The sequence below is a fragment of the Emericellopsis cladophorae genome (genome assembly GCF_022114955.1).
Source record: "Emericellopsis cladophorae strain MUM 19.33 chromosome Unknown NODE_6_length_900724_cov_123_231613, whole genome shotgun sequence".
In the NCBI taxonomy this organism is placed as follows: domain Eukaryota; kingdom Fungi; phylum Ascomycota; class Sordariomycetes; order Hypocreales; family Bionectriaceae; genus Emericellopsis; species Emericellopsis cladophorae.
In genome coordinates, this window is record NW_026250931.1 from 289732 (window position 1) to 302730 (window position 12999).

Consider the following 12999-nt stretch of genomic DNA (forward strand, 5'->3'; position numbering starts at 1 on the left):
GCATTGACGGAGCGATGGCTGCCTGCTGCGAAAGCGAATGGGCCACTGCTGATGACAGAGCCAAAAGGGAAGGGCAGAGTAATTAAAGAATGACGACGAGAAGGAGAGTTTTGAAATATGTCAAGGCGTTGCGGTGACAAAGCTGGCACTATTGGACAAGGTTATCGAGAGAATTGTTGACCGTTGAGGGGTGGCCCTGGAGTGGAAAGCAGGAACCGCCGAACCGGCCAACCGACGAGCCATTCGCAGTCGTCAGATCTGACTAAAAGCTCCACTCCTTCTGGGGGAGCAGAATCTCGGAGGCTTCAGAACATTCGGAAAGGCCCATAATTCCCCATTTCCACCCAGCCAGAATCACCTCGTTGACCGCATTTTGCAATTTGGCAACCCGGTGACGCGACTCATATTAGCTGTTGGGACTCGAGTCAAGAGCTGGGCGGCGCAATTGCACGCCTGCGTCGTTGTGCCTCGGAACCACGCTCTTGCGGGAAGCTAATAAGGGTGTCTCTACAAGTACAATGTCTACTTGTACATGTAGGTAATTGTGCACGATCAAACATGCTGTGGCCTTTGAGACTCTAATATCAGTTCCTGTCGATTGCTATCCTTGATTTGCTTCCATTACAGCCAGCTCCAACAGCTGTTGTAAGCCAGTGTATAGGCACCAGTCCCCAATCACAAGCACACGACAAGGGCATCATCGTGTTGAGCCTCCGATCCACAGCTCACAACCGACCAGATGATCTATCAACAAGTCTCGCCCATCCTTTTCCTTTGAGGCTGATTGAATGCAGTGCGTACCTGGCATCAGCTTCTGCTGTTTCCCTTTTTCAGAATACTTGAATATAAGAGCCTGTGGTGCAGGAGGCTAAACTTGCGAAGAGAGTGGTACGGAGCGCTCCGTATTGAGTGAGAACCCGACCATCAACAACACTGTTCCAATGAGGCAATGCTAACAAGTGGGTGACTTTCATTGTTACATAGTCCAGTTCGAAACCTGACAAGCTAAACTCAACGAGGCACATGTCGTGCTGCCACATGACTGGCATCCAAACTTCTGTGTCTGAAACACGGGCCGTCTCAGTCCACGAACCTCACTTCAACGCAAGAGGTAAATTGACCAATGTTTTCTTATGCCTAGTCCAGAGACTAACCTATATGTAGACTCGCAAGAACAACAAGCTGTAGAATCATCTTCTCCGTAGCAAGTGAGCCGACCATGACCAGCGGCTCACTGTAGGCTCCAGGGAGACCTTCTGATTGCGAGCGCCCTAGAATGTCTGCAGCAAGGATTGGAGTCCAGAGACGATGACGCTAAGCGCTACCAGTCTTTCGATAAGATGGTGTGCTGCGATGCAAGCCTGCGTCTCACGAAGTTACAAGTGGGAGCAATTCCAGTCAGCAAGCACCCGCGCGCGTCATTCAGCAGCTGTGCCCTTGCATTGGGCCCGGTTGGAGCACGAGGGGTCCCAGCCCTCGCAGTGCCAACAAGAAGCTGCCCCAAGCTCAAGACTCAAGAGCACCAAGAAAAGATTGTTACATGTGTGTATCAAGGGGGGAGGGGCGATCTCTACCGTTACCTTGCGAGCAGCAGCGCCTCTTCACTACTGGTCGAGCCTTGGGAAGACGGACTGTTGCTTGCTCCCCGTCTGTCCTTGTACATCAGCTGGGAGGGGCAATCTGATCGGACAGCTTGAGATTGGACTTGTGATAAGATGCAACATCGATGATCCTGGGAGAGACATTGCCCAACTTCGCATTGGCGTGGATCATGACCCCGTCAGATGACCTGGGCATAAATGAGCAGATGCAGGATGGTGCAACGCGACCAACCATGACGCGTAGCTTGGAGCGCGGTTGCTGTGGAGACAAGGTTTGGGGTCCAAAGTGGGTTCGTAGTGCAGTGTGTGGCCTATCACCAGTCAGAGCGTCGTTCCTGCCCAAGCTACCGCGCTGGCGGACAACGACGGAAGGAGCAACTGACAAACGGAACAGTGACACGAATTGGATGAAATAACCTCTTTCTAGTATCAATCAGACACGATTGAATAACTTTTCTCTACGGACAGATAGAATGGCTGTGCACCAAGACGCATCACATTTGTTAATGCGAAAGAACCTATTTTTTCCAAGGTCTTAATTTAGCCCAGGCCTCTGAGAGACATCAAAATCTCGTTCGTTGTGTGTCTCAGTACTGCCGTACGCGCAGAGTGCAGACACGCTCGCCGCGCGCTGATCGCCTCGACCACCACACCCTCACAAGAACCCACGAGCCATTGCAATCAAACTTCAGAAAACAAGCCAGAGCCACTCAACTCGCCTATCGACGCCACATTCTCATGTCCCACGTCTCAAGTCTCACTTACGCGCCTTATTTGGGACGTAGCGTTACAAAACTCCATTCAGATCCTGCTGCGACCTGCTCTCTTCAGCACTTGCCAGGTCCCGCCCCTCCATTCCTTCTATTTTTTGCTTCCCCCCTCCATCGAAACCCGACACACTGCACCGACAGACGTTGACCAGAAACGCCCAACGACTGTCTCTGGCTTCCACTTCGAGACAAATTCCTCGCAGCGACTCCATTCAAAGGGATAGTGTAGCGCCCTCGTGCATTGACGTCTCCGAATCCAGCCAACGGTCCGCCCCGTGGAAACTGACCTTCACCCGGAACGCGCATTTCGACAAAATATTCAGGTCGAAACAGAGGCATTGCTCGAACCGCACAACCGTTGCCGCCGAGCAATTGTGTCCTGCGTCCAGTCCAGTCCAGTCCACTCACGACAGAGCATATCTGCGACCCAGCGCTGGCAAAGCATTTTTAACGCTCCGTTACATATCGTGGCCATACAGAGTTTGTCAGAACCGACAACCAATCACCTACAACCTCAGCGTCACTCTCTGCTATCATCATCATGGTTTCCTTCTCCTGCGAGGTACGTACATACCCTGATGAAGTGGCAGACTTCAAGCATCGTTCGCCTCACCCTACCGCTCCCCATCATTATGCCACCTCCCCCTCGCATTCTCTCTTCATTCCCATACGTACGGAGTACACCCGCTACAAACTGAACCCTTGTCCGGTGCTAGCACCCCACTATCCCTTTTTTCCTCTGTGCCGAATCCCCCTTGGCCATCCCTCCATCCCACCATTCCCCAGAGCTCGACGATCCCAGATCAGGCCTGACATCATCCGCTTCACACCACATCTCATTCACCACCCGTCCACCACCCCTTATCCCACGTTAGAGACCATATAGCCCAGTCGGGTGATCATGGTGTCTACCTAGCCTACTTCGTAGTTGGCTCTTACACACGACTCTGCCCCTAACCGCACAACGGCTCCCTGTTCAAAAACCCCCACCGCGCTGCATCCGTGTCTACTCTCTGCCACTGACAACCTCGCTCCCCTACGCCAACTAACCCGACGTCTGCGCATATAGGGCTGTGGCGACGTTCTTACGAAGAAGAAGCTCGATCCTCACCGCAACCGCTGTCGCGGCGCCACCTTTACTTGCATTGATTGCATGGTATATTTCCCCGGAACCGAGTATCGCGCACACACGGTATGAACCTACGCTCAGAGGAAACCTAGCTCTTTGCTGACACTGCCCAGAGTTGCATGTCAGAGGAACAGAAGTACCAAGGCGCCCTCTACAAGGAAAAGAACAAGAAGGCGAAGACAAACAACAGCTCCAAGAGCGCCATGGCTCAACACGCCTACGTGGAAGACGCCGACGAATGGAAGGAGTTCCCTGGACAGACCAACGACGGGTGGTCGCCTGCTGCTTTCCCACCAGAGGCCCCGACACCACCATCTGCTGTCCCTGAAGTGGATGTGCCCAATGTCTTCGACTTCCTCGTCGCCACCGGGCAGACACCGAATGCCTCCAATACCGATCTGGTCCACGTCAAGGAAGGAGATGAGAGTCAGTCTCTAGTGCGCTATGAACGCAACGAAGACGACTCCCTGGATGCCGCTCAGTTCCTGAACAAGGAGCCTCTTGTCGAATACGGCGTCGGCCCCTATGATACCCCGGCTGCCTCCAAGGCCGAACGGCGCAGAAAAGAAGGCGACCCCAAGACGGACAAGAAGAGGAAGCGGCTGCACGTAGATGTGCCAGGCGACCAAGTCATGACAGACGCGCCTCCGGTCCTGTCCTCAGGCTTGACCGGTGGGCTCAAGGGGCTCATGCGCCAACAGTTCCCGCCATCCCCCGACTACTCTGGCGGTGATGCTGTCCCACTCAGCCCACTCAAGAAGAGCAAGCACTCGAAACACTCGAAGCACGGTCAAAGCAACAGCATATTCGGGATAATGGCAGGCAACACCAAGACGAAGACAAAGAAGCGCAAGACGTCCAAGAAGCACTCGTCACGTGACAAGAACGACAAGCTGATTGAGTATCGCCCTGGCTCCAAAGATAGCAAGGACGGCCAGGATGGCCAGATGATCCTCTTCAAGCCCCAAGCCGAGGTGCTCTTCAAATATGTCAACAAAGGTCCCGAGAGCGATCGCGGCTGTAGCATGAACAAGGTGCTCAAGCGATTCCATCGCGACCGTCAGGCCGCCGGTGTCGACATGTCGAAACATGCTGCGGAGAAGGAGCTTTGGCGATCTCTCCGAATGCGCCAAAACGATCGCGGCGAGATTGTTCTCTTCTCAGTTTGAGGGCTCTCATGCTGGCGACGAAACACATCTTATCTCCTCTTCTTGTACGGCTGGGCATCAATCACACCGGGAGACTAGGCGTTCAGCGTTCCGTGTTTTGCATTCTTCTTTGTCTACATCTTCTACCACTGAAAATACCCATACGGCACGGCACGGCCGCTGTCACGTGTATCACTTTCCGCGGATGAACGAACAGGTGTTGCAGGCGCCTTCGCAGGAGCCTGAGCAATGGCATGCGAGCTTCAAGCTGGTCTTGAGCTGGGGCTGGTCATAATGAGTCAATTGCGGAGATTCCGACTATGCGTGGTCCGCCTGCTCACAAGCTGGTGGCGAAACTCTGTATTCATGATATAGGTCTGCGGTATAAAGGATTTAGGAGCGACTAATGGACGATGAGGATCGAGAATGGGGCAGCGTCGGGAAACGATACCACTGGAAGGGATCGGGTCACATTGCGTTGCGTTGCTCATGATGTGGATTTATGTTGAACGAGATATGCCAAGCTTACTCGAAAGCCTTACAACGTCGTGGTGTGTGATTCATACAATGCTTGTGCATGCGGGTTCTATTCATCAAAGAACTCGTAGAGGCAGGATATGCTGCACCAGGGCATCTCTCCTGCACAAGGGGCACTCTGGTTTCTCCCGGACCCAGTCCCCGATACACTCCCAACAAAAGACGTGGCCACACTGCGTAGCCGCTGGGTCCTTCAACTCCTCCAAGCAGAGCGTGCACTTGCGCTGCTGCTTGCCCTTGATGTAGGCCATGGTCTTGTCATCCGTCAACGCGAACCGCGGCGTCGTGCCAACGGGTGTATGCGTCGCCGCGGCAATGTCCATCTTAATGCCCTGGCCGGTCCCGATCCCGCCGCTGCCCGGGAGAAGGGCATTGTTCGCCGAGTACGAGTTGTCGTGGTCCAGCGACACATCGGCGGCGGCGGCGGCCTCGAACCCGACTCTCTCCCTCGGCGGCTCCTGCGCCTGCAGTGTCGAGCGAACATGGAGATATCCCTGGACGGCCATCTGAATCACCAGCAGCACGCCCAAGACCTCGTAGCCCGCTCGATCCGGGCTGTCGGGCACCTTGCGCGTGAACACGTAGCGCAGGCTGAGGAGGCGCTTGGAGAGCTCGTAGTACGTGCCGCTAAAGTAGAACACGGCCAGCGTCAGGGCGTGCAGCGGTGCCGAGGGGGTGAGGCTCGGTAGATGGCGCAGGATGTATTCCAGTATCCTCGTCTGCCGTGACTTGGGGTCCTTCTGCCGCTGGACGGCGAGGCGGGCTTCTAGGACCCTGCGCAACCGCGTCCGCAGACCTGGCAGCGCCCGCGACACGCCGTACGGCACCAGGATCGAGGCGACAATGTAGCCTGCCCTCCGTCGCAGGCTGGGCAGTTGGCCAGTGTGGCCTTCGAGTTGTACCAGGTCGCAGTATTCCTCGCCCAGCGTCCGGTTCCCGGGGAGCGTGGTGAGGGCAAAGTAGAGCAGCGAGGCAACGGTGCGTAGTTCGGGGGCGAGAGCGTGGGCGGAGCGGGCGCCGAGGAGGCGGCGATGGAGGTCGGTCAGGGTGTTTGTGAGGTGGCCGGTGAAGTAGGCATCTTTCTGGTGGGAGCGAATAATGTCGGGAGCCGCTGCGAAGGGGAATGGGGAAGCCATCGTGATGGTGGTGCGCGCGCGGGTCGCGTTGCCCTCTGGTGCGGTTCGTGGTTCGTCTTTAGTTGGAGTGAGTTGGATGCTTTGCTGCTTTTCGAAAGGCAATCACAGCTGTGGTCGTACACGAGCAAGCTCAAGAAGTGAGGTAGGATGATTCTTGGGAGGTGGAAGTGATGGCGATCTCGGCAGGTGACGGTGGTGGACCTCGGCATTAGCACCCCGGACCGCGTCTGTCAACCAGCTCCCACTCTACTGTCCAGCGCAGTATTATATTGCAGGCTCTCATTCTCAGAACTGCGAGTACAAGGTTCTAGGCTGTACAAGACTTTATTGACATGACCATTTGCAACAGTAGGCACCCGTATGGGACGCTTGATTTGTGTTCTCATTCCCACTACTAACACCGGCCTATGCTGCTACCACTGATCATATCCCAACCAACTGCGCTTCTCCATGGTCATGCAATCAAGCCTCAGCGTCCGGCTGCAGGACTCCCCAAGCGGAGGCCCCCTTGGCCTCGGGCTGCTTCTTCTTCGCCATGAGGACCTTTTTGCCCTTGGCGGCCGCTGGCTCCTCAGGCATTTGCGGCTCCTTGACCTTGCGAGCAATGGCATTCCATCCCTCAGGGTCCATCTTGACCCGCTCGCGACGTGTCAGGTGGTCACTCCAGTCGGCAGCGACGAGGACCACGTTGCCAGCGAGGTCGCGGTCCTTTACGGTAGGCACAATGGCATCGCGAAGAGAGAGCAGACCACTCTCCAGTCCATTGGGACCGAGAGAGGCAGAGTACGACGCCGTGATGCGGAGCAGCACTTCTTCCGTGTGCAGGAACTTGACGCTCTGGAGAACGAAGCCCTGCGCCACGATCAGAAACTCGATGCCCTCCTTGATGTCTTCCACGGTCAGCCCAAACCCGACTGATGTGAGCAGAAGGGCGTTGAAGGGGGCTTGGGCGAGGGCCTGGGCAGCGGCCTCCTCGGCCTTCTTCTCGGCCGCTTGCTTTGCGCGGATCTTGACGCATTGGCCAAGAGTCTTTTGCAGACCGCCTGGGTAATTCAGTGGCTTCTCGACGGTGACGTGACGATGGACACCGGCATCTTGACTAAAGGTGGTCAAGCGGTGGTCCTTGCACAGGAGATGAATGAACTGCCTCTTGCGATTATCCATGGGGTCGAGTGCGATTCTGTGCTCGCCAGGTGTGGCGGCAAAGACGCGGATCTCACGCTCCATCTTCTCTGCCCAATTCTTGAGCTCCTGGAAAGCAGTGATCGTGTCATCCGAGTAGGGGACGTGGTCGGTGAGCTCAGTCTCAGGGTTGATTTTCAGGGCGTCGGCAAGACGGGCGTTGCGTGCCAGACGTGCGCACTCGTCGTCGCACTGGATCGTCTTGTGCGCCGGGTCGAGGTTGGAGTCGCAAGCGAGGCATTTGACCTCGCTCTTTCGGTGACCACACTCGCACGTGATGGTGACCTTGGCCGGACATGGCAGGGACTCGCTGCAAGGCGTCTTGCCATGACACAGGCTCTGGTCGGGATGACCACAGATACTGCGCGGCTTGCCGCAAATCAAGTTGCAACAGTTGCCTGGTCTCGTGGATCCCTCGCACTCGCCTTCTCTATGGCAGGCCTTTGTGCATTTGTGCCCACAAGGAAGCTCTTTGCCACATGGTGTGCCGCAGTAGACTTCTTTGATGTGGCACGGAACGTGGCTACGGGTCTGCCTTCCACATGCGCATCGCTTCTCGACCGGTGTAGGACACTTTGGACAGTCTGCGTCGTCGCCGTGGCAAGGATGTGGCACAGGAGGATGACCGCATGACGGCTCTCGCTGACAGGGCTCCGTGCAGACCGGAGGCTGCGTGCCGCAGCGCAATGGCGCGCGAAGAATGGTGCTGCCGCAATGGCAGGTGAGATCTTCAAAGATGCCATCGCGGCAGGGAGGGCAAGGTCCGCGATGGCAAAGCTCGGGACAGGAGTGTCTGCCGCACTTGAGCGGTCTGTCACACACACGAGTGCAGATATGCTCGATGGGTTCCTCGCGCTGTTGCCGGCGAGGGCCGCTCTTCTCGACGGGGCAGCAGTGCTCCCGGCACTGATGCCGTCCGCAGTTGAGCTTGTCGCGGCACATGCTGAAGCACATGGGTTGCCCGAGATGGCCACCGCAGCAGGTGGCTTCTTCAGAGACACGTCCGCAGCGGCACCGCAACTGCACGGGTTGGGGGCAGACTGGGCATTCGCCTTCGTGACACTTGCTTTGACAGCGATGTCCGCAGACCAGGGCCTTGCCACAGGTTTCCTCGCATGTAGCCAGGGGGTCCTGACATGACTGGCGCTCTGGTGCCTCTAGTGCTTCGAGTGAGGTTCGACCGCAGGCGCAGCTGACCACAAGCTCGGGAGACCAAGGGCAGTGTCCGGCCGCCGACTTTTCATCATGCACGTGGCACGTCTGGAGACATCGATGGACTCCGCAATCGAGCAGTCGATCACACTTGTTCCCGCAACTATAAGAGCCCTCCCATGTATCACCAAGCTCTGAGTTGTGGCACTCCCGTATCTCCTCACGCTCGTCACACCGTAGACGTCTGTTGAACTCGCCGCAGAAGCAGATGGAGTCGAACTCGAGGTGACAAGGCTCGCATGGCCCCGGATGGCAGGGCTTCTCGCAACTGTGTGTGCCGCACTGGAGGAGCGTCCTGCAAGGCTCGCCACAAGACCACTTGCCGTTGCGGTCCGTCTGGCGACACGACTTGCGCTCCTCGTGAGCACCACAGTGACATAGCGAGATCTCATTGACAATGGGACATGGCGGACAGACCCCCGCGTGGCACTGCTCGATGCATCGGTGGTCGCAGTTTGGCAATTCCTTTTGACACATTTCACCGCACGAGTGTGGCGGAAGCGTCGCAGGCGATGGACCCTTGAAGGGTTCCTTTGCGCACCAACATGTGGGTCCCTTGGGGAACCCCAGGATCTCCGAGTTGCAGCATGGTCCTCGCCATGGCTCGATGCCTTTTTGGAACTTCTTCTCGGCGTCGTCCTGGTACTGCACCCATTCCTTGACACACTTCCAATGGAGTACGTTGTAGCACTTGGGACAGCTAAAGACGGGGTTCCGTCTCGTCACGTTCTCGGTGCAGATACTGCATGACAAGCGTCCAGCGACAATGTCTTCCTGGATAGTGGTGCCGCGCTCCGTGCCGCCATACTTGGGGGGCTTTATGACCTTGGGCCGTTGTTGCCTTTTGGGTCTGACAGGGACACTGCTCACGTTAGCCCGATGTCTGATGGTGGTCGTGGTCCACAGCTTCACCCCTACCTTTTGGCTTGTTTAGAGGGCTTAGTTGGCTTTTGGGAGGATTCTGAGGGCTGGCCGGGAACGAACTCCTGGGCTTGCGCGCTCAACTTGGGCTGGGCTGTTGCTGATGAAGAATTCGCAGCAGGTGAGTCGCCGTTGCTGCTCTTGGCAGTGTTCTTGGACAGACTTCCCGAAAACGCCGGTCTCCGCTGGCCGTTCCCTTTTCCTCCCCTCATGGCAAGGTCTTTTCCGTGCCACGCAGACTGTGCAGTGGGCGGAGACTCGAAGTGATGATGATGACGTTCTGAACAGACGGCAGTGACCGTGTGTGGCTAGCAAGAAAACCCTCAGGCTGAGAGCGATGGTTGCTCGGTAATGTTCAAAAGATTCACGATGTAGGCTGAACGAGGTTGCAGAGTCTCCGAGTTCAAAGGTGTGGCGAGTCTTGTCGAGGTTTGTCATTGCACTGAGCGGACGGGACCCACATGAAGTGAAGTTGAAAAACACAGGCTGCTGAAGCGCTGCAGAGGCAAACTCAACATGACTCACCAAGACAGGAACATTAGATCCCAGCCAACTTCGTCTTCCCGCGCGCAGATCACTCGAGTCGTCAGCGACAAGGTTTCAAATTTGCATGGTCTGCAAAAATTACATCTCAAGAGCTCTCCATTTGGCAAACACCAGGCGAGCACGTGCTTGCGACAGCATGTTCTGCGTGATGGCGACTGACGTCTGACAACAAGGCCATCCAGAGTATGGGCACATAAGCAAACGCGCTGCCCCGACCGCGTAGCTGCTCAATGTCTACTTGTTGGTTTCGCGTGGTAATTAGATGTGCTCGCTGCTTGCTTCCGGATCACGCACACGTCAATTGTCGCGCTGTCACGTGACGACAATGGCCTTGACATCACAAATGTATAGGGTAGTGAATTCTGCGGATTCTAAAGCTGATAACATCTGTGAGGAGGCGTTTATTAGCCTGCTGTTTGTCTCAGGGAGATCTGCTCTGACCGTCGCTTGCCTTGAATGCCTCCTGCGCTACCCACTGGTCACTGTCCTTTTTCCTTTTTACAAAGCCCGTGTGGGGGCTGTGCGTGGGCTGTGGAAAAAGCAAGGATCACACCAGTGCCACCACACATTGATAACTTGAGGCGCCTGAGTTCCAGTCGCGACGTAGGGCTGGTTGTAAAATACAATATAGCAAAACGGTTTATGCATTCCAAAGCATAAATCGCCTTGACATTTCATTGACAGCTGACTCGCTCTTCCCGCCTCAACTGGCTTATTCCGAGGCCGAATAATGTTGGACGCACCTCCCGAGTCCCAGACTCCCAGGCGGCCTGGGGCGGGACTCGTATGTTGTGAGGCGGATGGAATCCGCTAGTCTACCAGGTAGTCTACCTGTGTTCAGTGCGGATATGCTGAGCTATTGTCACCATGGCGCCGTAATTAGTTGGTCGTCTAAAGCTCGTCACATGAGTGTCGGCTAGGAAGCAACGTTAGAAGCCTTATCAGCACCGAAATGCAGGCGTGCGGCTGGTATCAAACAGTCGGACATACATAATACGAGATGCAAGCTGCAAGCTGCAAGCTGCAAGCTGCAAGCTGCAAGCTGCAAAACTACTTACAGTCGTATCATATTCATGCAAAAACAGCTGGTGGCCTCTTCGTATGTTGCAGGGTCAGCTATGTACCATTACGTGTACTTTTAGCACAGCGACTGTACTTGTACAATTCATCTGAGATCACATGATTGCTCGGACAAGCCCAAGAAGCCAGCAGTGGATCCCAGTGCTACAGGCCTACAAGTACCTCAGGTTCAGGTCATTGTTGGAGAGGCGCTCTCTTGGCAGATTGTCGGCGGGTCGCCGGCACGTTTTGGGTACGAGATGTTGAGCACTATACGTACAATCTGTGTGAGCGTTTGTTGGAGCCCTGCTAATGAAAAGCACACTATAAAATCCTGCAAGCAGTCTGCCAATGTCCCTAGACCCGAGTATCACAGGATCCCCCTGTAAGTTCTGCCGACTGCTTCGGATGATCACACAGAGTGAAGAATGAAGATGGGTTTTCACTTTTCAGAAAGGGTCTCCTTTTTTGTCTCACCACCGCCCACCGGCCGGCCGCACTGACCCCTGGCACTAAGTTTTAGCACTTGTAGATTCAGTCGTTACCTTACCGGATCGGATGTAGTGACCCCAATAGTTTGAGTTTAGCTTTAGCCATGGCCAATGTCCCGATTCAGATCTTGCATCTCTATTAATCGTCCCCACCAAACACCAGACCTCGCCAGCTATGCACGTTATTCACGTTTCGTACATAGGTCATGCCATGACCTGATAACCAGATACCTGGGCTCGCCGGACACCAGCCTTGTGGCACCGCTGGACGTGGCACCATCCGCATCTAGAGCAGGAATAGCGAACCATCAAATGGTCGAGGCTGCGCGCTACGCTCTGATTCACGCGAACAAAGGTCTTTTAACCATCTAGCCACGCCTCGACTTGCTTGGCGACAATTTTGATTACGGTCTGCCAAAATGAGGGGGTGGAGGGCTATACTGACAATACAAGTACTGTACATGTAGGTGTACGGGCAGAAGGGACTGGGCGGCACCGACACGCGTAGGTAATAATACTACGTGGAATGGCATCATGGGTGCTTATGGCATGACCGCTTGCTCATCATGCAGAGTTGGCACGCAAGGCGACAGGCGCGTACTGAGTTGTTCCCACGTCGCCTTCATATTCAGCACGCTTACGGTACTCGAACGTGTGGGGCGAGGTTGGTCATGTAGAATCCCATTGTTGGTGGGCGGGCCAGTCGTTGCTGGGTAATTGGGATCGTAAAGCGCCCTGGCTTCATGTTTGATTCTTGGAGATGTCCACGCCCGAAGCTCAGGCTTCCCTCACTGCGGTCAAGGTTGGGTTCAATAATCAACAATAAAATTGCTCGATCTGTTCCCCTTGGTCCTCCTTTCCTCCTTTCCAGTCCTTCGCTCAGCCCGGTGAGCAAGCCACATAGTGCCACCACAGGCACAGCAATGTCCACTGTCGATCTTGCCTTATTAACCGCAAGTGATGGTCTTGACTCTTGATCCTTGAACCATGTCGTGAAAGTCGAAAATCACATTTCCTTCCGCTGATGATAGCAACACTTGACCCGTACCACATTCATTAGTTTGCCCTCGTTTTTTCACCTCTTCGTGGCCTGCAGCACAGCGCGCGTGGCTGTTTGGCGCCAAGCCCGCCCGTGACGCTATCGACCCAGCTGGACGACCCTGAGAGCTCGAATGCGCACACCATTGGGGGGCTTGCGGGCTCCTCGTATCGCGTCCTGCGAGGGACAGTCCATAAGCTTCTGCATCCATCACCAGGCAACGCGTTT

At 55.5% G+C, this 12999-nt stretch overlaps 3 protein-coding genes across 3 annotated transcripts; 1 reads left to right on the top strand and 2 right to left on the bottom strand.

Annotated features, from left to right (window-relative positions):
• Positions 1-3619: 3619 nt before the first annotated feature.
• On the top strand, positions 3620-4669 carry J7T54_001658 (uncharacterized protein; the record flags this gene model as incomplete). The annotated part of the gene is made up of 1 exon (XM_051503678.1): positions 3620-4669. The coding sequence occupies one exon, from the start codon at positions 3620-3622 to the stop codon at positions 4667-4669; it is 1050 nt and encodes a 349-aa protein (XP_051364638.1).
• Positions 4670-5241: 572 nt separating this feature from the next.
• J7T54_001659 (Peroxisome biogenesis factor-like protein) lies at positions 5242-6321 on the bottom strand (the record flags this gene model as incomplete). Its single annotated transcript, XM_051503679.1, has 1 exon — positions 5242-6321. One exon carries the CDS (start codon positions 6319-6321, stop codon positions 5242-5244), a length of 1080 nt encoding a protein of 359 aa, XP_051364639.1.
• Positions 6322-6783: 462 nt separating this feature from the next.
• On the bottom strand, positions 6784-9848 carry J7T54_001660 (transcriptional repressor NF-X1; the record flags this gene model as incomplete). Its single annotated transcript, XM_051503680.1, has 4 exons — positions 6784-7842; positions 7965-8523; positions 8891-9577; positions 9634-9848. 4 exons carry the CDS (start codon positions 9846-9848, stop codon positions 6784-6786), a joined length of 2520 nt encoding a protein of 839 aa, XP_051364640.1.
• Between the last annotated feature and the right edge of the window lie 3151 nt (positions 9849-12999).